Source organism: Mangifera indica, unplaced genomic scaffold (genome assembly GCF_011075055.1).
Source record: "Mangifera indica cultivar Alphonso unplaced genomic scaffold, CATAS_Mindica_2.1 Un_0141, whole genome shotgun sequence".
In the NCBI taxonomy this organism is placed as follows: Eukaryota; Viridiplantae; Streptophyta; class Magnoliopsida; order Sapindales; family Anacardiaceae; genus Mangifera; species Mangifera indica.
The window spans coordinates 1,027-24,768 of record NW_025401233.1 but is presented as its reverse complement, the minus strand read 5'-3'; the positions used below and the strand labels follow the sequence as shown (position 1 = coordinate 24,768).

Genomic DNA, 23,742 nt, shown 5'->3' with positions numbered 1-23,742 from the left:
TTCAGCATCGAATCATGACTCTTCACATGTTATCCATTCACGTGGAAAAATAAAAGAGTTTCTAAAGTTTTAATCGCACTCCAAAAATTTAGAGATTGATATCAATAAAATGATAAGTTACATAAACAACAATCAAACACAAACTTAACACTTAGACATATAGATAGACATATCTTATCTAAAGATAATAACTTACTAGAATATATTCTTTTCGTATCTCTGTCGAAATAAGAAAATGATAATTTCTTATCAAATTATGATCAAATAATCATCCTATATTAATATGAAACATAATAGAAAAATAATTTTAAATTTAAATTTGAATATAACAAATAAGTGTAACCTTAGCTCGTTTTCCTATATATATAAATGATTGACTTTGAACTCTTACTAGAGATCCTTAAAGCGAGGTCTTTAAAACATTTCTTTCGTAAACATTATTAATACTCTGTTGGAATATTTTCTTAAAATTTTATAAAATAATCGTGAATAAAAACTCTTAAACAACGAGTCAAACCGTGTTATTATCTCTCTTTTTTGAACTCATTCAAATAATCATATTTATCCATCGTTATTCTATTCATTATTTTTTTTAACAGACGCAAAATTATTCTATAATTCTAATAACTATTATTGTCTCTTTTGTGCCAAACTCGAAGCTCTCCGTATCAACAATATAATTTCATAGACTTGATCGATTAGGAATTTGTTTAGAATTTTTAGTAACATGCAATTGTTAAGTTATTAAATTAAAGAATTTGAATAACTAAAATTGAATTAAATTTATATTATTTTCAGTTGTAATGAATCTTGAAAGTGTTAGATCCAACGGCCTAACTTCTGTTCAATTTTCGAAAAATGTCAATTTTAGTTAAAATTTTGTTAATTCTAACTAGACTCTTCTCAAATCTCTAAATTAACCTTAAATAGTATGAAAATTACTAAATTTCCCAAGTTCTTTTTTTATTTATTTTTTGACCTTAATAGGTACTTTAAATAATAAAATATAAAGTTTCCTATATAAAAGAGTATAAGTTTAAATTTTTTTTGATAATATATCAAAATCAAACTCTTAATTTATTTGGTTCAGTACTTATGAGGTCAATCATTAAATTTGAGATTTATCTTATTTGATATAATTGATTCGATTCTGAAAATAGTGATCTAATTTGAAAAAGATTCCTCGTTTCCAGTAATTTCCCCAAGTTTTAAGGCATATTTCCCTAAATTTGCATTTAAATGATATTAATGAAAATATATCATTGCACGAATAAATGATTTTTACGTAGCATAGGTAGCCCAACATTTAGAATCAATCCTTATCCAAGAACATCTGCCAACTCAATAAACAATTCATGGGGATACCGTGCTTCTTCCTTAACTCTCACATCACTTTTTGTATGCTGTGATAGAAGACAGTTGCAGAGAAGAATTTAATGAAAATGAGTACTGCAGTTCAATAAAAACTGAGATAGGGGATTTCAAACATTAACAAAAAAATTCAAGTCTTTCTCAGTAATATTTTAAGATTAAATTTATAATTTAACTGATGTAAGCTAAATCCAAAAAATTTACTGTAATTAATTTGGCCGTAAATAAATATTCAAAGGTTAATGTTAATTTGAAAAACAATAGAATGTGAATCGACAGACTAAGAATAATTGCTTCCAAAACCGAAATTAGCGGTGCTTTTCTTCTACTAGAAGCCACCATCAGCATATCAGTACCCAGATTTACTAGAGGGACCGCCCTCTGACTTTATCTGATTCATCAATCAACTTTGAATCCATCCGAGCCAAAATGCCACTTGTCACCCTCCCTGTTTCCCCACCATGTCTCTGTAACTCTCTGGTGCTGCCACAAAAGTCAAGCCCAATACTGTCAATTATCAATCCACTTTAACCCACAAAATCAGAGAATAATTAATGATTAAATTGATAAATAATTTAAAGTAACAAGTGATCTGTGACTGTTAGAGAAAGGCAAGTTTAGGCAACAGCAACCCTTCTTTTTAGTTGTTTGTGTGAGATCATATCGTATAAGAAACGGATAATAAAAGTATTTGATAATCTCACTTCACCTGTCTTCTTCCCAAACTGCTGAAACTTAAATCTTATCTGGCTTTTATGTATTTTTGTTGTTACTTAGTGAGATCCATGTGGGTTTAGTTGAGATTTGCCATGGGGTGGTATACAAGCCTCTACATTGTTCTTGTTTTGTGTTTTGCTGATGTGGGTTGTAGTATTACTGATCCCAATGACTTCAAAATTCTGAATGATTTCCAGAATGGTTTGGATAATCCAGAGCTCTTGAAGTGGCCGGCTGAAGGGGATGATCCTTGTGGCCCTCCTCCATGGCCACATGTGTTTTGTTCTGATGGTAGAGTTACTCAAATTCAAGTCCAAAATCTAGGTCTCAAAGGCCCTCTGCCTCAAAACTTCAACCAGCTCTCAAAACTCTACAATATAGGCCTCCAACGAAACAAGTTTAATGGTAAATTGCCCACCTTTAGTGGCTTGTCAGAACTGGAGTTTGCTTACTTAAATTTCAATGAATTTGATACAATTCCATCTGATTTTTTTGATGGACTTAGCAGTCTACGTGTCTTGGCTTTGGATTATAATCCTTTGAACAAGAGCACTGGTTGGTCTATTCCTGATAGTTTGGCAAATTCAGTTCAGTTAACAAATCTTTCTTTCGTACAGTGCAATTTGGTTGGGCCAGTGCCTGAATTTTTAGGCACATTGCCATCTCTAGTGGCCCTGAAATTGTCTTACAATAGCTTATCTGGTGAAATTCCGGCGAGTTTTGGTCAGTCTTTGATGCAGATTTTGTGGTTGAATGATCAAGCTGATGGTGGCATGACTGGTTCAATTGATGTTGTTGCCAACATGATTTCTTTGGAACAGCTATGGCTTCATGGAAACCAGTTCAGGGGGACTATTCCGGAGGATATTGGAGCTTTAACTTCGTTGAAAGATCTAAATCTGAATAGGAACCAACTTGTTGGGTTTATTCCCGGGAGCTTGGCCAATATGAAACTGGATAACTTGGTGTTGAACAATAATCTGCTTAATGGTCCAATACCAAAGTTTAAGGCTGGTAATGTTTCTTACGATTCTAATTCCTTTTGTCAATCTGAGCCTGGGGTGGTATGTGCCCCAGATGTGAATGCATTGTTGGATTTTCTCGCTAGTATGAATTACCCTATAAATCTTGTTTCTCAGTGGTCAGGTAATGATCCATGTGAAGGGCCATGGTTGGGGTTGACTTGCAATCCTAATTCGAAGGTTTCTATTATTAATTTGCCTAGACATAATCTTAGTGGTACTCTTAGTCCTTCTATTGCAAATTTAGATTCACTGATGGAAATTAGGCTTGGAAGGAACAGAATAAATGGTTCCATTCCTAAGAATTTCACAGAATTGAAATCTTTGAGGGTCTTGGATTTAAGTGATAACAATGTAGGACCTCCATTGCCTGAATTTCATGACAGCGTGAAGCTTGTGATTGAGGGAAATCCTCTTTTGGTCGGTACTAGCAACCATAGTAATGCGCCCAAGAGTGCACCTTTCCCTGTTAGTAGCCCACCCCCCAAGAGTGCACAATCTCCATCAGCCGAAACCACACCTGATAACACTCCACCATCCCCAGCTACACACTCAAGCTTCAACTCATCTAGTTCTTCTATCTATGTACATTCACAACCTCAAAGTTCCAATAGATTGAAGCTGCTAATTGTGGCTGGAATAGCAGCCATTGTGATTCTGGTTGTAATGGTGATTTTTGTGTCTATATATTGCTATAAGAAGAAGAAGGGTTTGGAGGCTTCTACTTCCATTGTGGTTCACCCTAGAGACCCATCTGACCCTGAAAATTTGGTTAAGATTGCAGTTTCAAGTAGCACCATGGGAAGTTTATCCACCCAAACTGCAACTAGTTCTGGAAGTACTAACAGTGGTGTAACTGAGAACTCACATGTGATTGAATCTGGGAATCTGGTCATTTCTGTTCAAGTTCTCCGCAAGTTGACCAAGAATTTTGCGCAAGAAAATGAGGTTGGTCGTGGTGGATTTGGAACTGTTTATAAGGGTGAATTGGAAGATGGAACAAAAATAGCAGTCAAGAGAATGGAGGCCGGGGTGATGACCAGTAAAGCTGTTGACGAATTTCAGGCTGAAATAGGTGTTCTTTCTAAGGTTCGCCACCGTCATTTGGTATCTCTTCTGGGTTATTCAATTGAAGGCAGTGAGAGGCTTCTAGTCTATGAGTACCTGCCTCATGGTGCTCTAAGCAGACATCTATTCCATTGGAAGGACCTGAAATTGGAGCCTTTGTCATGGATGAGGAGGCTTACCATTGCGCTGGATGTTGCTAGAGGAATGGAGTATCTTCATAATCTTGCCCGCCAGACATTCATACACCGAGATCTCAAATCTTCTAACATTCTCTTGGACGATGACTTCCGGGCAAAAGTTTCAGATTTTGGCTTGGTGAAACTTGCTCCAGATGGCGAGAAGTCTGTGGCGACTAGGCTTGCTGGGACATTTGGTTACCTTGCACCTGAATACGCAGGTAAGATCTCTTCCTCCAAAGCCCTTGTTTATGTTCCAAATAATGGATTGTTTTCCTTTTGGTTATAATCTTGCCTTGTGAATTTCCCAAATTTTTCTTTGGTTGTGACAAAAATGGCATGTGACAGGTTGTGGCTTGGCTAGTCCTGTTTTGTTGTTTAGATAAATTGGTTCTTAGAATTTTAGATGACTCTGATTGTTCCTATTTTCTTTGAATTCATTTCACAATCTTAATCTGTTCAACCTGTATAGCCTACTGAATCAGATTAATTGGTTTCAGTGATGGGGAAGATTACAACAAAGGTAGATGTGTTCAGCTACGGAGTTGTGTTGATGGAACTTTTGACAGGGTTGACAGCACTTGATGAGGAACGCTCAGAGGAAAGCCGATACTTGGCAGAGTGGTTCTTGCGAATGAAATCAAGCAAAGAGAAACTTATGGCTGCCATTGATCCAGCTCTGGAAGCAAATGATGAAACCTTCGAGAGCATTGCCATCATGGCCGAACTGGCTGGACATTGCACTGCAAGGGAGCCATACCATCGGCCTGACATGGGCCATGCAGTCAATGTACTTGCCCCACTGGTTGAGAAGTGGAAACCAACTGTTGATGAATCAGATTGTTACTCTGGAATTGATTACAGTCTTCCACTTCCCCAGATGTTGAAGGTTTGGCAGGAAGCTGAAACCCAAGAAATCAGCTATAACAGTCTGGAGGACAGCAAAGGAAGCATACCAGCAAGGCCTGCTGGGTTTGCTGACTCCTTCACTTCTTCGGATGGCCGATGATCAAAGGTAAGTCTAGAATGGCGAATGAAGCAGGCATTCGACAAACTATTTGCTTACCTTATTCATGTCAATAGATTTGTTTTATGCTTTGCGGTTGTTCTGTCAAGTGTTTCATATAGGTTATTAAATTCAACAGGAGATGTCAATTTCACATTTTGTGTAGTGTACTATTCTTTATGTGGTCTGTTCTTCATTGCCCTATAAGAATGAATGTCATTTATAATTGCTTTCATTGACTTCATATTATTGATTCTCTGGTTTGATTGTTTCCAAAACCAAATCTTTTCTTCATTTATAATTGCTTCCAAGAGATGACTAAACCGATGGGTGGCTTCTTGACTAACTCTTTGCTCCTCCTGTGAATGTGATTACTAAATAGTAGCATCTAGCAAGGTTTGAGATTTGCTGGAGCTCCATGATGTCATTATGAATCCAAGTGATCTTGCAGGTCACCCATTCCATCTAATGCGACTATTAAAGGTGTCTTGAAGCCTTTAGGTAAAGGTGAATGATGCACCATTGAGGAGAAAAGAAATTTTCCAATTCCAATGTTTGGCTCATCCTTTTGGATGCTAAGATGTCTAAGGGCTTATTTGAGACCATGTAGTAAAATACTCACTAAGTTGTTATCTGATACCTTCTCGAAAAAGGCTCATCAAACATTCAAATCATTAGGTAAATTTGGTCTTTAAGCTTTGGTACCTCGAGTTGACTAGCTTGTCAAATACAGTTTCAAGCCATCACGTGATAGAATTGAATTAATGGTATCTACTCAATGTGAGTTATCATTTGCATGTCAAGAGTTATGTGAGTTTTCTGCTACTCGTCGAGACTTGGCTCATGACATGCGTTTTTATTTGTATATCACATGTTGGAACCTTGACAGGATGCAACATGTCTATGGCATGCACGCCAAGAAAGATTTTGGGTCCTCCTTTTGGAAACACCCTATTATTGTTTTTTTGGTGAAGATAAGAGGTACTCTTACAAGAAGCTTGTGCCGTCGTTATCAGTTTACCAAATGGAAGGGGACTTGAGCCCTTAATGGTGCAACGGGGGAAATTTTGCACATTTGTTGGATTCAGGTGTCGTTGATATTGCTACAACATTCAGTAGCATTATCCAACAGTGCATTCATATCAGGTGTCACTGGTCAAACCTAAATTATTGTGCTTGACATAAGCAAGGCAACGTCTTCCCTTACACTATCAACCATATTTTGAAAAATGAACTCCCCAGCCTTGACAGCAACTCACCCCCAACCCTTTCTTCCACACAAAAGCCCTTTTACCTCTCCTAATCAAACTTGTCTCCCAACAAAAACACAACAAAGCTCCCAACAAACCAACAAGAATAACACAGACCCCACAGTCCAATGGACCTCCTCCATATCGCGCCACTGCCGGAACGGCCACTTACACCAAGCTGTTTCGGAATTCTCTCGCATGAAACTATCTGGGGTCAACCCCAATCACATCACTTTCGTCACCCTTATTTCAAATTGCGCTGATTTTCCATCAGAATCTTCGTCTTTTGGTTCTATGATACATGGACTTGTTTGCAAACTGGGCTTGGATAAAAATAATGTGAAAGTCGGAACGGCACTTGTGGAAATGTATGCGAAATTCGGTAGAATGGATTTGGCTAAGGCGGTTTTCGATGCAGTGAAGATGAAGAATTCTTTTTCTTGGAATACGATGATAGATGGTTATATGAGGAATGGAGATATGCACTCTGCAGTTAAAGTGTTTGATGAAAGTCCCGTGAGAGACATAGTATCATGGACTGCGATGGTTAATGGGTTTGTTAAGGGAGGTTATGTTGAGGAAGCATTAGAATGCTTTCGAGAAATGCAGATATCTGGGGTGGAGCTGGATTATGTAGCCATTATCGCTGTACTTACCGCCTGTGCTGACATTGGCACGCTTGGTTTAGGCTTGTGGGTGCATCGTTTTGTTCTAAAGCAAGACTTTAAGGACAATATCAGGGTGAATAATTCGTTGATTGATGTGTATTCTAGATGTGGGTGTATTGAATTTGCTCGTCAAGTTTTTCAGGGGATGCAGAAGCGAACGTTGGTGTCTTGGAACTCCATCATTGTGGGATTAGCTGTTAACGGATTTGCAGAGGAAGCTTTAGAGTATTTCAATTTGATGCAGAAAGAAGGATTCAATCCTGATGGAGTCAGTTTCACTGGAGCACTAACTGCGTGTAGCCATGCTGGTTTAATTGATAAAGGACTCCAGTATTTTGATGTTATGCATAAAGCCTATAGAATCTCTCCCCGGATTGAGCATTACGGATGCTTGGTAGATCTTTACAGTCGAGCAGGGAGACTGGAGGATGCATTGAAAGTCATAGAAAACATGCCCATGAAGCCAAACGGAGTTGTTTTGAGCTCATTGCTGGCTGCATGTAGCAGTCTAGGAGATATTACCTTAGCTGAGAGGTCGATCAAGTACCTCGTTGACTTGGACCCCGGTGTTGATTCCAATTATGTGCTCCTTGCTAATATGTATGCGGCAATTGGGAGATGGGATGGTGCAAGCAAGATTAGGAGGACAATGAAAAGTCTTGGTATACAGAAGAAGCCAGGGATTAGTTCAGTTGAGATTGGGAGTAGCTTCTATGAATTTGTGGCTGGTGATAAGTCCCATGTAGAAACAGAACATATTTATGCGATGCTGGATCTTCTTTCTTTCGATTTAAGATTGCTTGGCTATGTTCCAGAAACTGTGACTAGTGACCTATATGAAAATGATTAAACTTGGTAGAGATTGAGGTTAGACTTCAGCTTCAGCCTTTGAAGGATTTGTACTCGTTAGTCATATTTCAGTAGAATTTTATCTCATCAAAGATTGTGGATTATATTAAAACAAATTAAATTTCCCAAAAATGCCAATATTTGTAAGGGGTGTATACAGTTTGGTTTAATGTGATTTAAAAATTTTTTCAAATCAAACTAAAAAAACAATTTAAAAAAATTTTAAATCAAATTAAACCAATTATTTTAAATTAAACTAAACTAAAAAAATATAGTTTGTTTCGGTTTAAATTACGGTTTGAATCTATTAAAAATTATTCGCTTTCAAATATTTCATATTTTATATAAGATATAAAATAAACATATAAAATAAATATGAAATATGTATATAATAAACATAAAAAAATAATATAATATATATAAAAAATAAATGATATATCTAATTATTTATTAAAATTTTTTGTTAGATACGATTTTTTATATATATGCACTTAAAAAATACGTTTACAATTTAATTCAATTTGAAAATTAGTTAAATTGTAATTCAAACAATAAATTATTTTCTTAAAATTCATGAACTTAAATTAAACTAAATCATAATTTTTAAATAATTTACTCTAATTTTATAATTTGAATCAAATTATTTACATCCCAAATATTTGCTCCCAAAAAGACACTTTTTACATTTAAATTATGAAAATGTCAACGAATTTGCCAAAAACAAATAAAGAAGGAATATCATCACACCTACATAGCCAATTGTGTCCTCGTAACATTGGTCAGCGTTGAAACTAGAGCTCTAATGTCTCTATGTCCAACCGCCTCGAATTTTTTGTTCCACTCTCTGAGCAACCTCCACTTTCCCATGAATTCTAGAAGCCCCCAACAACGACCGCCACAAGGCCTCATCCGCCGCAACATCCATCCCCATTATTAACTTCTCAGCTTCCTCCACTAGCCCCGCCCTCCCCAACATATCCACCATACAAGTGTAATGCTCTAACATTGCCCTCACCCCAAACCTTCCCTCCTCAATCATCTTCCAATACTCCTTCCCCTTCTCCACTTTCCCTCCATGGCTACACACCGTCAGCACCGTCACAAACGTCACTCCATCCGGCACCATTCCTTCACTTATCATTCTTTCAAATAACTCAAACACTTTTTCAAATTTCCCATGCATCCCAAACCCCGCCATCATCGCCGACCACGATATCTCATTTCTCTCAGGACTTTGATCGAATACCTTATATGCACTGCCTACATCACCGCACTTTGAGTACATGTTTATCAATGCATTTGAATTTGCTAAATTCATGAGATACCCATTGACGATAACAACTCCATGGACTTGTTTACCAAGTTTTAAAGCTAATAATCCGGCGCAGGATTTGAGGACGGAAGGGAAGGTGAAAGCGTCGAATGGTTTTCGAGCGAGGACCATTTGGCGAAAAAAGGAGAGGGAAAGAGAGAATTGTTGGAGAGAAGCGTAGGCGCGGATGAGAGAGTTGAAGAGGAAAGTGGGCTGATGGTTAGTGAGAGAGAAGAGGAGATTGGCTTCTTGCATTTGGTGGCAGGAAGCGTAGGAGGAGACAAGTTTGTTGCGAATGAACCTATGGGAGCAAATGCCATTGGTGATGATTTGAGCGTGGATTTGTTTGAGTTTGTCAAGTTGCTTTGTGGAGTAGATGCGGTCTAAGAGGCGGGCAAATAATGGTACGAGGTTATGTGGGGTGGACATTACCACAATATTTTCCCACCAATCAATCAATGAATTTACATACTTATAATTCTGTAAACTTAGGTGTTAACACTTTTTGAACGCACGAGATATTATTATATAACTTAATAATTTTAATAAAAGATAACACCTAAGTATAAAATAATGTTTAATTAAATAATATTATATATATATATATTTAATTATGTAGTAAAAAAATTATATACATAAAATTATTTATAACAAAAAATCCCATTATGATTTAAAAAGAAAAAGATCAAAAGACTTATTTTTATCCAAGTTTTAATTTATTATCAAAACGATATTTATTAACTTTTAAAAATCTAAATACACATATATCATTCAACTATGTTAAAATTTTCTTTTAATTATAAGGGTTAAAATGTCATTTATGATGTAATATTAAAAAAATAAAATTTTATCTCATTTTCTTACTTTGATTTTGAAAATAAATAATTTTTTCATATCTTAGTTTTAAAATTTTACTTTATTTTTATAACTTATAAAAAATGTTAACAAAGATGAGTAAGAGATGGATATTTAGATTGTCGAAAGTTAGTAGATATCACTTTAGTAATAGATTAAACCTCAGGTGAGAATAAATCTTTTGACATTTAAAAAATAATAAACTATATTATAATTTTTTGTATATAAATAAGTATTTAGATTATTGAAAATTAGTGAATATCACTTTAATAATGGATTAAACCTTAGGTGAGAATAAAACTTTTGATATTTAAAAAATAATAAAACTATATATACACATTTTTAATATACAAATAGATACATAGAAAATAGATCATGGGATGATTTAGAATAAAGTATACAAATACATCATATGTATACTCATTATACAGTATTTATTGGATAGATAACTCCGGATAAATCAAGATTTTAGAAATATAACAAAAACTCGAACCTCAAACTTCTCCTTAAAAATTTTAATACTTTATCAGTTTTATTTACCCATTATATATATTTATATATTCAAAAAGTATTTCCACTTTTTATAATAAATCCCTCTCACAATTACCACAATTGTTCACTGTGTTTCTTCCATCCTCTCTCACCCCCTTCCTTCCTTTTTCTTTGTATATTAATGGTAATATTCGACAAACGGGATTGAAAATTGTTCCATGTTTCTACCCATTCGTTTCCGGCAAGTTGATGGTACCAGTGATTCATGGCAGTTTCTTCTTCCCAATTCTGCTGCTTCTTTTCTATGGGAAGATCTTGGTAGACGACATTTACTGGAACTTGTAGTTGATGGAACTGATATATCAAAATATTCCCTTATTTTTAATAACATTCCACATTATTTATAACAAACAAACAAATTTTCCAATCTAATTAAAAACATTGACATTTTAAACAAGGAAAACTTCAACAAGACATTATCATAGTAATGGTACAGCAACCAGGAAAACAAAGATATAAGTTTACAAGTAAAGAAACGTTCATCAATACATTATAATCAAAGGATAACGTTGTCAAAACTAACTGCATTTATTCTTCGAACTTGGAATACCAGAATCTAACCCCCGATCCTTCCTCGTTTTAGTCACAAACAAATCTTTGGACTTGATCTTACCCGGAATACAGCCGCTGATCGTCACAAATGGAAATTGTGCCACTGCTTCTTTCCTCCCCAGTGAAACAATTGCGATTGCAGATCCAGGCTGATATGTTGCCAGTTTGCTTTCTTTTTGTCCATCCATCAATAGATTAATGTTCTTAGCAGTCACTAAAGCGTGCTTTTGAGCCAAATACCCTTGTTTAGCCTCCTGCAATAAGGTTCACGAGAATGATTACAGATAAGATTTTCTATAATCAACGCGCTGTTTCACTTCTAAAATTGTTCAATATGTCCTCTCCTACATTAGTGTCAGATTTGAGGAAAATAATACAACTATCCTACTGCCTTAAAACAAAAGGTATTGATTTGTGCCCATATGAGTTAGATTTGAGGAAAATAATACAACTAATAAACTTTAGCTCAGCTCAAAATAACACAGGTTAGGACTTACGGGAATATCGGTAATATCTCCGATTGCGAATATGTTCTTGTGCCCCTTGACTAGTAAATTTTCATCAACCATCAACCTTCCACGATTATCCAATTTATCCTTCAATATAGACTCCCTAAGCCATGCTGAGCCTAGTGGTATTCCTATGCACAGGAAATGGCAATCTGCTTGAATAGTTTCTCCTGCTGATGTTGCATATGTGCCTTCATCTGAAACATTGCGCAGATCGACCGATTGTCCCAATTTTACTTCCACTCTATGTGCCTTCAGCCAATTTAGTGCCTTATCAGCAGCTTTTGGTCCAATAAACTCCAGCAACCTTGAACCCTTATGCACTAGAGTAAGCTTTTTATCCGGGAAATCAACAGCTATTTCTCCAGCAAGCTCCACACCAGAGGGACCTCCTCCAACAATCAAAATTGACTTGGCAGATTTAATCTTTTGATTCTCTGCCATCGCAAAGAAATCAGAGTTAACTTTAGCAGAAGGAATATTATAGTAGTATATGGCACAACAAATTCTCACAGAACAAAATTATAAGTTCTTTCGAACATTTTTTATTGAAAAGAAAACCATAGTTTTGACTTGCCTAAAGCTGAATTCTAACACAATGGCAATACCTTTTTGGTAGTGATTAAGTCTCTCAGTCCTTGTTTGGGGGACAGGCTCCACATGGCCAGTGGCAACGACAAGATAATCGTAGGGAACAACATGATCATCAGCAGTGACAACTTCATTTTCAGTGACATTGGTTGCAGAAGATGTGAGAATACGTCCATTGACAAGGTAATCTCTATGGTTAATGACTGTTCTCTCTCCAAATGATGGCTCCACCGTTGTCCTCAAATTTGCCCATGTTATCTCAAAATACTCTTTCCTGTTTCAAATTTAATTTTACTTTTAGAGTTGAAGATCATAGCAACACAATATAAAAATGATCGATAATAGCATTCTCCTTAATAATATATTATATAATTATATTATATTGAAAACACTTACACATATACATTATAATATATAATGTTATAAAAAAAGTTTGACATCGATGTCAACCCTTTTTTATACCAATTTCCTTTTTAGTTTATATAAGGGTGGGCTCACCCTAAATCTTTGCTAAATTTTATTGCAGAAGCATGAGAGAATATTGTAGAAGAATCTTGTAGAGAATACATTGACTTGCAATGATTGATATAAAAAAAAGAAAATTGATATAAAAAAAAGGTTGGCGTGTTAGCAAGGATTTAGGGTGAGCCCACCCTTATATAAACTAAAAAGAAATTGGTATAAAAAATGGTTGACGTCGACGTCAACCCTTTTTTTATACCATCATATATTATAATATACATGTGTAAGTGTTTTCAATTCCTATAGGTACAAGTGTTTTCAATATAGTATAATTATATAATATATTATTATATTATATTATATATTATATTATATTATTATATAATATTATATATTATAATATATAATAGTATAAAATAAGGGTTGGCGTTGGCGTTAACGTTGACGCCAACCCTTATAACCTAGTTAACTTTTATGTTAATGATTTTTTTTTTCAGTTAAATGTCAAGTTTTTTTTTTTCAGTTAAAACTTTAAACATCAATTTTTTATTTTTTATTTTCAGTTAAATCATATTAAATGATCTTCTTCGATCGTCATTTTTCTAGAGTATAAAGTGGATGTGGTTGAGTTATTGTAGGTTGCTCTTTTTTTTTTAATCCTTATTTTGAAAAATTCTTAATTTGAAGAATTTATTTTTTTTCTTCTTGCTTTTGTTTTTGAATATGAGAAAGAAGAGAGAGGATCTCTCTGCATGATTCCTTTATCACTTGAAAGATAAGGAAGAAGAGAGAAAAAGTTATAGAGAAAAAGAGAAAGAATCTCTATATAAAATATTAAAGAGGGATATTTTGGAGAAGTTGATTACTGTTGTGGTATATTTGTTTAAGTTTTAGAATTAGTGATATTTATGTATACACGGATTAAAATAAGGGTAAAAATTTCAATTTCCCTTACTTCTTTAGCTAACTACTGGATTTACCAAACACACTTCAGTTCAATGTGAAAAAGGAAGCATAAAGAGATTATAAGATAATCCTGGTACTACACTTAATGGTGAAAAACAAATGACTTGTAGTTGATAGAAGAATAGAATCGATCATGGCAGAAGTTAATAAATCAAAGCAGACTCTTACCTCACTGTTGGATATTTGGGTGTGGTACTATAGTTGGATCATGAACATAACTGATTGCACAAACATAAATGACCTAGTAGCCATAATAACTATTGCAAGAACTGAGAATCTATAGTACTATATAGTACACACTCTCTCTCTCTAACTGTATGCAGTCTGTCCTCTACCATTGGCAGACCTAGACATGGTAGGGAAACTGGGCCGGCTGCAGGCCATACCCCTTATTTTGGCATGGCCCACAACTGTTCAGAAATTAAAAATTTTTGAAGTTTTTGAAAAAAAAAGAGGGCAGTACTACCCATTGGTTTTTTTAATTTATTATTATTTTTATTTCCTATAAATACTGTATCCTTAATTCACAATCTCACATGACAATCCACTCAACTCTCTCATCTCAATCTTTTATATCAATTCTCAAGTTTCAACTCTCTCAATCAAATTTCGACTTTCCAAGTTAATTTGTTTTTCATATTTTTCAATATTTTATCAATTATTACCTTTATTTCATTCATATCAAAAGAGATCCGAGACTAAATGAGTTTAATCATTTTAATTATTTTAAAACAGTATTAGATACAAATTCAAAGAACTCATCATATTCTAAACAAAAAAGGTGATCAAACAATTAATACGAATTCATTATTATAAACTCAAATATAAAAAAAAATACTAAGTGTAAACACTGTAAAAAAAGACACTATAGAAACAAGTAAAAATAAAATCAGACATTTTATTCTCATATATCATTTATAAAGATGTCTTAGTTTGAAAAATTAAAATAAAATAACAAACAAAATAAAAGAGGAAAGTGATCAATCACACTTCCCTCTTTTACTTTATCTATCATTTCACCTAGATATTTTGATTTCTCTCTTACTTAGTTTTACAAGATCTCTGTTACAGTGTTTATACTTTATACTTTATACTTTTCTTCTCATTTAAGCCTACAAAAGTGAATATTTGACCACCTTTTTTATTTACAATACGATGAATTTGATAGAGAATGAGATGTTGAAGATGACTAAATTAGTATGATAGATTGATATCGACACTTGCAAATTTTATGATTTAGTTTTTTTTTTTTTTTTATAATCAATTTCCAGCAAAACAAAATCAGTATCTACTTGTTTTACTATAAAATATTTGCATGTTTTACCCCTGTAAAGCACTTAATCTGCTTACATGGTAGAAAGTTATCCTAAAAAGTGGAATCATTTCATTAATAGACAGATATCTTGTTAACCTCTCAATTAATCAGTAATACTTTTCTTTTAATCTTATAATTGAAATTTCAAATAATTTCATGAAACTAACTCAATCAGCTAACATTTCAAATCCCAAAGAAACAACGGAAATTGAATTGATTTTTCCAGTTTAAGAAATGGGTACCATTTCATCATTCAAAGAACTTAAAAGACGGGATTCACTCATAAACAGAACAATGAGAAACTAAAAAGCATCAAAAAGAGGGAAAAAAAAAAAAACTCACGGGTCAATGAGGGTAACATCAGCAGAGTATTGAAGAGTCTTAGCAACAAGGGAACCAGCCATGCCTCCACCAAGAACCACCACTCTCTTTTTACTTTCTCCGCAATTCGCCATGTCTTCTCACCAACTCAACTTCTCAAACTATCAAGGAAAAACCCACGATATTATTGCGATGTAGATTTTAGTGCAAAAGACCCACCCAAGATTTATAGCTGGAATAGCTAGCGTTGAAGGTCAAGAAACGAATATGAAAACAATATATATATATATATATATACAAAAAAATTTGACACGCTCCGCCATGTTATTTGGCTGTCTGTCAAATATTCGGTTTTCGCCCATTCTTTACATGATTGCTGTTTTAAATGTCGTAAGATGATTCCAGTGCCATAGCCTTTGATTAAATAAAACAAAATCACTATTCAACTGGGCCTTCTCTTCTTTTAATCTGCCGCGTACGCTTCAGTGTGAATTATGTCTTTCTCCTTTTAAATCCTTGGCTTCCTACTTTCTAGAAGAGTTACGCAGACCCCGCGAGGTAAGGTTAAATGACCAATATCTTCTTAAGGTTTTTAAAATTACAAATTCCCCTTCTGTTAATTACTTGTTAAATAAGAAGTTACGCAATACCATACGTATTTATTTTGAATATATAAATAGATATATATTTATATATGTCATTATATAATTGAATATTATTTTATCTTTAATTCAAAATTATTCAATCATATAATAACATATATCACGAATGTATTTATTTATATATTCGAACGGGGAATGTATAGTTTTATTATAAGAAGTTAATATATATTTACTACCTTGTCCTCTTATTATTTATTTGTGCTATTTTAAATAGGCTAGAAGACTATTTTCCACCCAAGGCTTGATTATATAATAAATCTATTTTCATTAGTGAATTTCATTGAATGAACAGATAAAACGAGCATTTTAAATAGATTTTTCTATTTTCTCTTATTTTTTTATTTTTCCTTTTTCCTCCTTAATCTTTTTATTTCTTTTCCCCTCATATTTTTTCTATTTTCCCTTTTAAAAAGTTGGTGGGTAAACAATAATTTTTTAAAATATTAGAATTGTTTAAAAAATTTAAGGGGTTTTCAAAACTGAAAAAGAAATTGGGATATTTTTAAAATTTTAATATATGTCTTGATAATTTAAAAAATAACAATCCCACTTCTAAAGAATTTACCAAAATATAAAATGTTAAATTTAGTTAAAATTTGATATTTTTTAAGAGTCTTAATAATAAATTATAAAACTAGTAAAAATATATTGATGATTTTATATTAATATTAAATATTAATGATAATTTTATAATTTTAATAAAATAGATAAACAATCATTTAAAAAAATAACAAATTTAATATAGGGGTGCGAATTTAATTTTTTTAAATTTTAAGGATGAGCAATACTTTTATCAAACCTTGGGTGGGAAACAGTTATTTGTCATTTTTAAATGCTTCAAAAGAAGCCTTCGTTGGTAATTACAATTAGGGTAAAAATATTATTAACTCTTTCTAGAAGCACAAAGGGTAATATAGTAATTTTTCATTCCACTAGGGTCTCACCAGCTAAAACTTATCTGTAGCATTTTCAAAAGATAGCATAAAAAATTCATTGCTATGATGTCTTCCATCGGATTCGACAACATTGCGGTTGGGTCGAGAATTGTTTATATAAAGAAAGATTACTTAAATTCAAGTTGGATTAATTTAATATAAGATTGCGAATCTTTTGATTTGAAGTCACGTAAGCTTTTCCAAAACCATTAATTCGTTCATACATATCTAAAAGCGGTTTCACATTTTTGCCCCTGACCTTGACGTTTTAGGATACTAGGTTATCATTGATGGAAAATTATTAATTTTTATCATTATTGTCTCTTTATTGTCTAATTAAGTTATGGCTTTCTATTGGCCCCATGCGGTTGGTCTGGTGAAGGATTGCCACCTGGTAGATCGATCCGACAAAAACCTACGGCTCGGGGTATGACTCAAAGACTCTAGGGTTGTGTCTCTATAAATTTTTAATAGGTTGATATGTGTATTTTTGCATATCAACTTAATAAATTATAAATTTTTTTGTTATTTTTAATTGGCCAAAGGACTTATTCTTGATCAGGGTTTAATCCATTTATGAACATATACTTATAAAATTTTAAAAATTTAAATACTCACTCATTATATAATTTTTGTTAGAGTTGATTATTAGTTGTAAAGGCAAAAATATCATTTTATCGGTACTATTAAAAAAATATAATTTTATTTCATTTTTTCTTCCCAAGTTTTAAAAACTTATAATTTTACTATAGTTTCAATTTTTCTAGTTTTGAAAAATGATTTTCCCCCCTCATCCTTAGGGTTTATTTTCCTCATTTTCGACCACCATCTTATCTTTGGCAACTCTCTCTTCCCACCCTAAACCTTTGGCAATGCTCCCTCTTCCTCTGACAAATCAATGCATCTTTGACAACGTGTCTTTCTCTTCCACTATCACAGTTGTATTTTTGAAAACGTGTTTTATCTTTGGTTGATCTTCAACACATATACAATCTTTCTCTATGAATCAACGTGTCTTTGTCTCTTCAGATTCGTCGTGTCAAAGCCTTCTTCAAAGAGATTCGACAATGAAATCTATCTCTGAAGACAGAGATGCGTTGATTTAGACAATGAAGCCCACAAAGCCAGATTTGTCAGATTGGGCCAAATTATCGGAGAGAAGAACATGGTGGGAAGGCTGACAGCTAGAGAAGAAGATAGTGAAAAGGCCAGCTGATGGCAGGAAAGGATTCTTGTTGCCGAAGTTTGAAGAAAAATCCCCAGAGAAAAAGGTAAATTTTTCAAATTTTTGAGTGAGAAAAAATTGTTAATTTTTCAAACTAAATAGGGAAAATAATAAAAACTTTTAGGATTTAAAAGTTTAGTGATAAAATAACGATTTCACCTTTTATAACTAAGAGTTTTGATTAAATTTAATAACCTATAAAAGAACGTTTAGATTTTTAAAATCTCATAGGATATATATTTGACTCCTCTGTTAAGGATTAAAACCAAATAACTGAAACCTAATTTCAGGTAAGAGAAAGATTTTGATGAAGTCCCCGAGTAGCTAATTGAGTACAATTAAAGATTAAACCTCCATGCATACAATCTTTAATCTTTGAAAATCTAGTAAAATATTGATGTCTAAAAACTTTAACCTAAATAATGAATAAAATTAGCACTAAGTAAAGCGTAAAAAGAAATCAAGGCTTAGGCATGCCATTTTTAACTTAAATTCCTGAATTAAATTTTCATTTCTTTGTTTGTATTAGCCCAAAAATTCAAATAAATCTATAAAGGTTTAGGGTTTAGAAGAAGGCAAAAGAACTTATTCATATCCAAAGATTACTCTTTTTTCAAATTTTCGTCCATTATCTTTTAAAAATCTAAATATCTACTCATTAGCTATTAAAATTAACCAAATATATTAGTTTTAAAATTTCATTTCATTTTCTTTCAAAACTCAAGAAACTAACCATTTATTTCATAGGTTAAATTTTAAAAAATAATATTTCTTTTCATAAGGTTTATTTTTTAATCTCTGACGGTTTTCCCTCTCCACACTTTCTCTCTCTTCAATGGTCTCTCTCTCCATCTCTTCCTCCGATTGTTCATCCAAATCGAGAAGACAAATATGAAACTTTTCATCTTCCTAATAGAAGATAGGGAAGACACTATAAATTATAAATTGATATTAATTTTTTTCTTTTTTAGAGAAATTTTCACTTTTAAATCATAAAACTACAACATCTCACGTTCTATCCAAATTTTCTGTCAATTTTAATTGTAAAGGGATATTAAATATTTATTAAAAAAATCTTTCTTCTTCCATTCTCTTCTTTCTTTTCCCATTTTTATTCTCTACCTTCTCTTTTTTCTTCAAAATCTTGCTAAGTTGACATAAAAACAACTCAACCACAATAAACAAGAACATTTTGTGAAAAGGAACAGGCAATTCTTCTGATATCCGAAATTCTTTAGACTGCAAATTTTCCGTAAATTATTCATTTACTATATTGATCGAGGAGCCCAGTATATCTTAATGAAAAAAAAAGGAAGTATTCAAAGAAAGGCATGTACAAGATTTTCCATGGAATTATGAAGTCTCATAAGAGTTGACTAATCTAAACTTTGAGCTCCACACCTTATGCCCAATTGGAATTCAATAAGTTCATATGAATTGTTTGGACAATGTCATTGTCTAGACGAAGAGATCTCCACTCCGAGAGACATCAAGCCATTGCTTTCTTTCTCTATCCATCAATAATGCCAAGAAATTATGTTTAATGGAAAAATCGTAGAAAGGTGGCCATAGAGAAATCGCATTTGATGGAGAAGAATCGTGTCACCATTTTGCCATAGAAGGATTTTGAGTTAACAACAACTTGATCTTGGGCAAAGAGATAGTTAGAGGTCTCCGAAAAAAGGGCAGTAGAGGGATGAGATTTTGGGGATGAAATAAAAGTTTCAAACAATTTTGAAAGTGATCACAAAGAAAACTAAGAAAATTATAAAACTCTATAGTTGAAGAAAAATATCATTTTTTAAAATTAAAATACATGAGATAAGAAAAAAATTATTAGTTTTTAAAAAAGAAATAAAATTTCAGTATTTTAATAATATTATTAAAATGATATTTTTATTTTATTTTCTAAAAATTAATAAATTTTCAAACTTTTGAAAGTTAGGAGGAATGGATTTGAAATTAAACTATACCTTATAGTAATGTAAAAAGAAGAGAGAATATTTGTTTGGTACTGATGTTTGCACATGCGTCACCAAGCAGCATTATTTAATGCATTAAATCTTAGATTATAAATCTACTTCAAACCATGAAAACTTTAGTTTACGATACGGGCATTTTGGAAATTTCAAGCTGCTGAAAAGTCAGATCAACGGTTCTCTCATTTTAACTTTAATTTATAATAAATATTTGAATAGTAGTAATGTAATGATGTATGTATTTTACCTTTGGAAAATCTTTGAAAGGCTTTACACATTTATAGTGCAATACTTCTTTTGGAGGGTGTAATCTCATCTTGTCAAACCAATAAATCAAACCAATAAATCAAACCAGTTGTTGATGTCCTCCGTCATTCTCCGTTTTCACATTTAGGTACTCATAGATGGCAATGGGTGCATTGTCAAATGGTAAAGGCAATGGTAACAAATGGGCTTTATAGCCAAAATCTTGTAAAAGATGTTTAAGAATATTTTATTATTAAAATTAAAAAATTATTGAGTATAAATTATTATTATATTTAATAAAATTTGATAAAAATATATAGATATAAATAATTATTATATTTGATTAGAGATAATAAAAAAATATTATTTTATTATTTTATTTAAACATCTTTATATATAGTTATTTTAAAATATTTTTTATGTTATTATTATATTAATTGAAAATAAAATTATTTTTACCCTAAAAAATTAATAAATAAGAATATAATTATAATTAAATCAAAATTATCTTAATAATTTATATTATCTATCACATCATTATTAGTAATAGAAGATTATCGAAATCTTTTATTACTTATAAACCGAACAAAATGATAAAAGTAATAAAAGTTAGATTACTAGAATAATTTTTATTTTTTCTCGGTTAATCTATCTCTTACAATGACAATGTTGAAATTCAAGTGGGACCGCATCGGTCCCCTAGTGTTACGGGTGAAGGCAGCATGTCAAGGAACAAAGTTCTAGTTTATGTAAGTAATTTTAACTTTAATATAAGAGTATAAAAATAACTTAACTTATTACATTAATACAAAATCTTTAAAAATTAATTATAAATATAAATAGAACTTCCTTCTTTTCAATGTTTTAATCTAAAATTTAAGGAAATTTATTAATGAAAAGTGGGAAAATATAATTTTTTTTTAATTTAAAGTGGGAACCTGTTATTCAGCCTTTGAAAAAAGGAGAGAAATAGTGTCTCCCTATTTTATTTATCTAATAATATGTGCAATTGGTAAGAGCACTGTTTTCCACTAGAAAGTGGTTGAATTGTTCCAAGTCCAATGATATTCAGCTTGCGAAAATTATTTACCTGATGTGCCAGATAGCTACCCGCATTATCTCCGGCAATGAGTCAAAGTTTTATTTGATAATAACATAACAAAGGGAGTGAGAGAGACCTCTAGATAAAAAGGAATTGAGTTGAAGTTGATTCGATTTCAAATAAAAAAATGGTTAAAGACAGAAAAAGAAGTAAACAACATTAAGAATAAGAGTCTGGGATTGAGAGATATGTCAGTGATATGAAAGTTTTTAAATGAGCTATCAAGATTAACACTCGAAAGAGAGATTGAATTTAACAATGAACTAACATTAGGTTCAATATCGATTTTGAAAATATGCTTTTCTGAAAATCGACCATTTTCTCATGAAAATAAGTGTGTACATAACTGGCTATTTTTCAACCCAAATTGGTACCATCCATCATTTGTTGAAATGAAAGACCCCGCCAATGGCAAATCAATTAGGTCAACTTACCTTGAGTCCACCAATTTGTGTAACATATGTCTCTTATATATGTGTTTTTTTGTTCTAATTAGATAAATCTATATTAATTGTACGTTACCTGTTTACATGTTTTAATTGAAATTTTTATGTTTTATTTTGTCTTCGTATTAGATAACCTTGCCGAAATTTTTATCAAACACAAGTTGGCTACTATCAAAAGCTATTTCTTTTAAATTTTGAAGCCCCAAATTTAAATTAAAAGATATTTAACCGAATGATAACAAAATTGTTAATATTAATATATATTTTACTATATTTGTAAATATTTTTAAACATATATCTTAAAATTAGTATTATGTTTAAATTTATGAATATTTACACGTTTTTCACGTGTCTGTTTCTCATACTTCAAAGAAAAGTCATCTCAATCTATCCATGTCCATATATGATATGTCCACGTCTCCACGTCTTTTTATACGTGCTATCTGGGACAATAAAGAGGAGTCAATAGTGTACCATTGGTGTGCCTTCCTCTAATACTGAAGTCATGCAACCTACGTGATTGCCATGTGGCTACCATATGGATTTTAGCTCACGGCTCATTTTGGGATTTTATCCCTTTTTGGGCAGGCCTAAAGATTTGTTCTCGTGTAAGTAATAAACACTTATTTATAAATTAATTTTTATAAAAAATTGTAATTAAAATTAAAAATAAAATTATTATTTTAATAATATTATTAAAAAATATATAATTTATTATATTTTTTTCAAATTAAAAAAAAACTAATAAATTCGTTTTTTTTAAGTTTTCCAATTTTGATAAATTATATTTTTATTTCAAAACCTAAGATTTGTTTTCTTCGCCTCTAACTACCATCTCCAACTCAATAACCTCCTCTATCTACTCTAAATCATCATCACTGCAGGTTGTACCCTTAAATCGTTATCCAGGCAATTTTGGCTCTTGGACCAGCTCCGGCTCAAGACCATGTTAGGCATGGATTGGGCTAACATTTCGGCCTACTTTGGACTTCTTGTTGGGCCCTAGCCTAAGTGGGAACTTAATTATCACATGATTATGGTTTGGATGTACCTTTCGGCCGTACATTCAATTTTGTTCAAAATTCATCTGATTGAAAATATATTAAAAATATATAATAAAAGAACAAATGTGCACTACGCCATCATTCTTGGACGATCTCTTTTGATTCCACTGTACACACAGCCATTTTTCAATCAATCGAAAGCGAAAAAGAAGATTAAAAAATAAAACAAAGAAAGAAAAAAAAAACCCAAATCATATTTCAAACTTCCATTAACAATATTCTATGATTTTTTTTTTTGTTAAATTTAAAACATAAGTTGGGATCATATATACCTACTGAATTCTTGAACAGGTTTAAATATTTACATTTTCCTAACAAATATCCTATTCATGCAATAGTCCACGTGGATTCTTTACGAGGATCGGTTCTTGCAAGCGATTTACTTTGTATTTCCCTCCCTATCTTATTAGTTTATTAATCAAATAAATAATCTGAATTGATTACATTACAAAAACAAGATAGATAGAATCCACTTTAATAATAGTTATAATAATAAAATTATGTGTATTTATTTTTTAAAA

At 32.2% G+C, this 23,742-nt stretch overlaps 4 protein-coding genes across 4 annotated transcripts; 2 read left to right on the top strand and 2 right to left on the bottom strand.

Annotated features, from left to right (window-relative positions):
• Positions 1 to 1,969: 1,969 nt before the first annotated feature.
• On the top strand, positions 1,970 to 5,595 carry LOC123208127 (receptor-like kinase TMK3). The gene is made up of 2 exons (XM_044625545.1): positions 1,970 to 4,575; positions 4,855 to 5,595. The coding sequence occupies exons 1-2, from the start codon at positions 2,181 to 2,183 to the stop codon at positions 5,361 to 5,363; spliced, it is 2,904 nt and encodes a 967-aa protein (XP_044481480.1). The 5' UTR covers positions 1,970 to 2,180; the 3' UTR covers positions 5,364 to 5,595.
• A 137-nt stretch (positions 5,596 to 5,732) lies between these two features.
• Positions 5,733 to 8,267, top strand: LOC123208128 (pentatricopeptide repeat-containing protein At1g05750, chloroplastic-like). The gene has a single exon (XM_044625546.1). The coding sequence runs from the start codon at positions 6,590 to 6,592 to the stop codon at positions 8,126 to 8,128; it is 1,539 nt and encodes a 512-aa protein (XP_044481481.1). The 5' UTR covers positions 5,733 to 6,589; the 3' UTR covers positions 8,129 to 8,267.
• Positions 8,268 to 8,727: 460 nt separating this feature from the next.
• On the bottom strand, positions 8,728 to 9,904 carry LOC123208131 (pentatricopeptide repeat-containing protein At4g20770-like). The gene has a single exon (XM_044625548.1). The coding sequence runs from the start codon at positions 9,866 to 9,868 to the stop codon at positions 8,936 to 8,938; it is 933 nt and encodes a 310-aa protein (XP_044481483.1). The 5' UTR covers positions 9,869 to 9,904; the 3' UTR covers positions 8,728 to 8,935.
• A 1,311-nt stretch (positions 9,905 to 11,215) lies between these two features.
• On the bottom strand, positions 11,216 to 15,976 carry LOC123208125 (apoptosis-inducing factor homolog B-like). Its single transcript, XM_044625543.1, has 5 exons — positions 15,863 to 15,976; positions 15,584 to 15,724; positions 12,516 to 12,772; positions 11,896 to 12,344; positions 11,216 to 11,652 (listed from the first exon to the last, which is right to left on the bottom strand). Exons 2-5 carry the CDS (start codon positions 15,694 to 15,696, stop codon positions 11,365 to 11,367), a joined length of 1,107 nt encoding a protein of 368 aa, XP_044481478.1. The 5' UTR covers positions 15,697 to 15,724; positions 15,863 to 15,976; the 3' UTR covers positions 11,216 to 11,364.
• Positions 15,977 to 23,742: the final 7,766 nt, after the last annotated feature.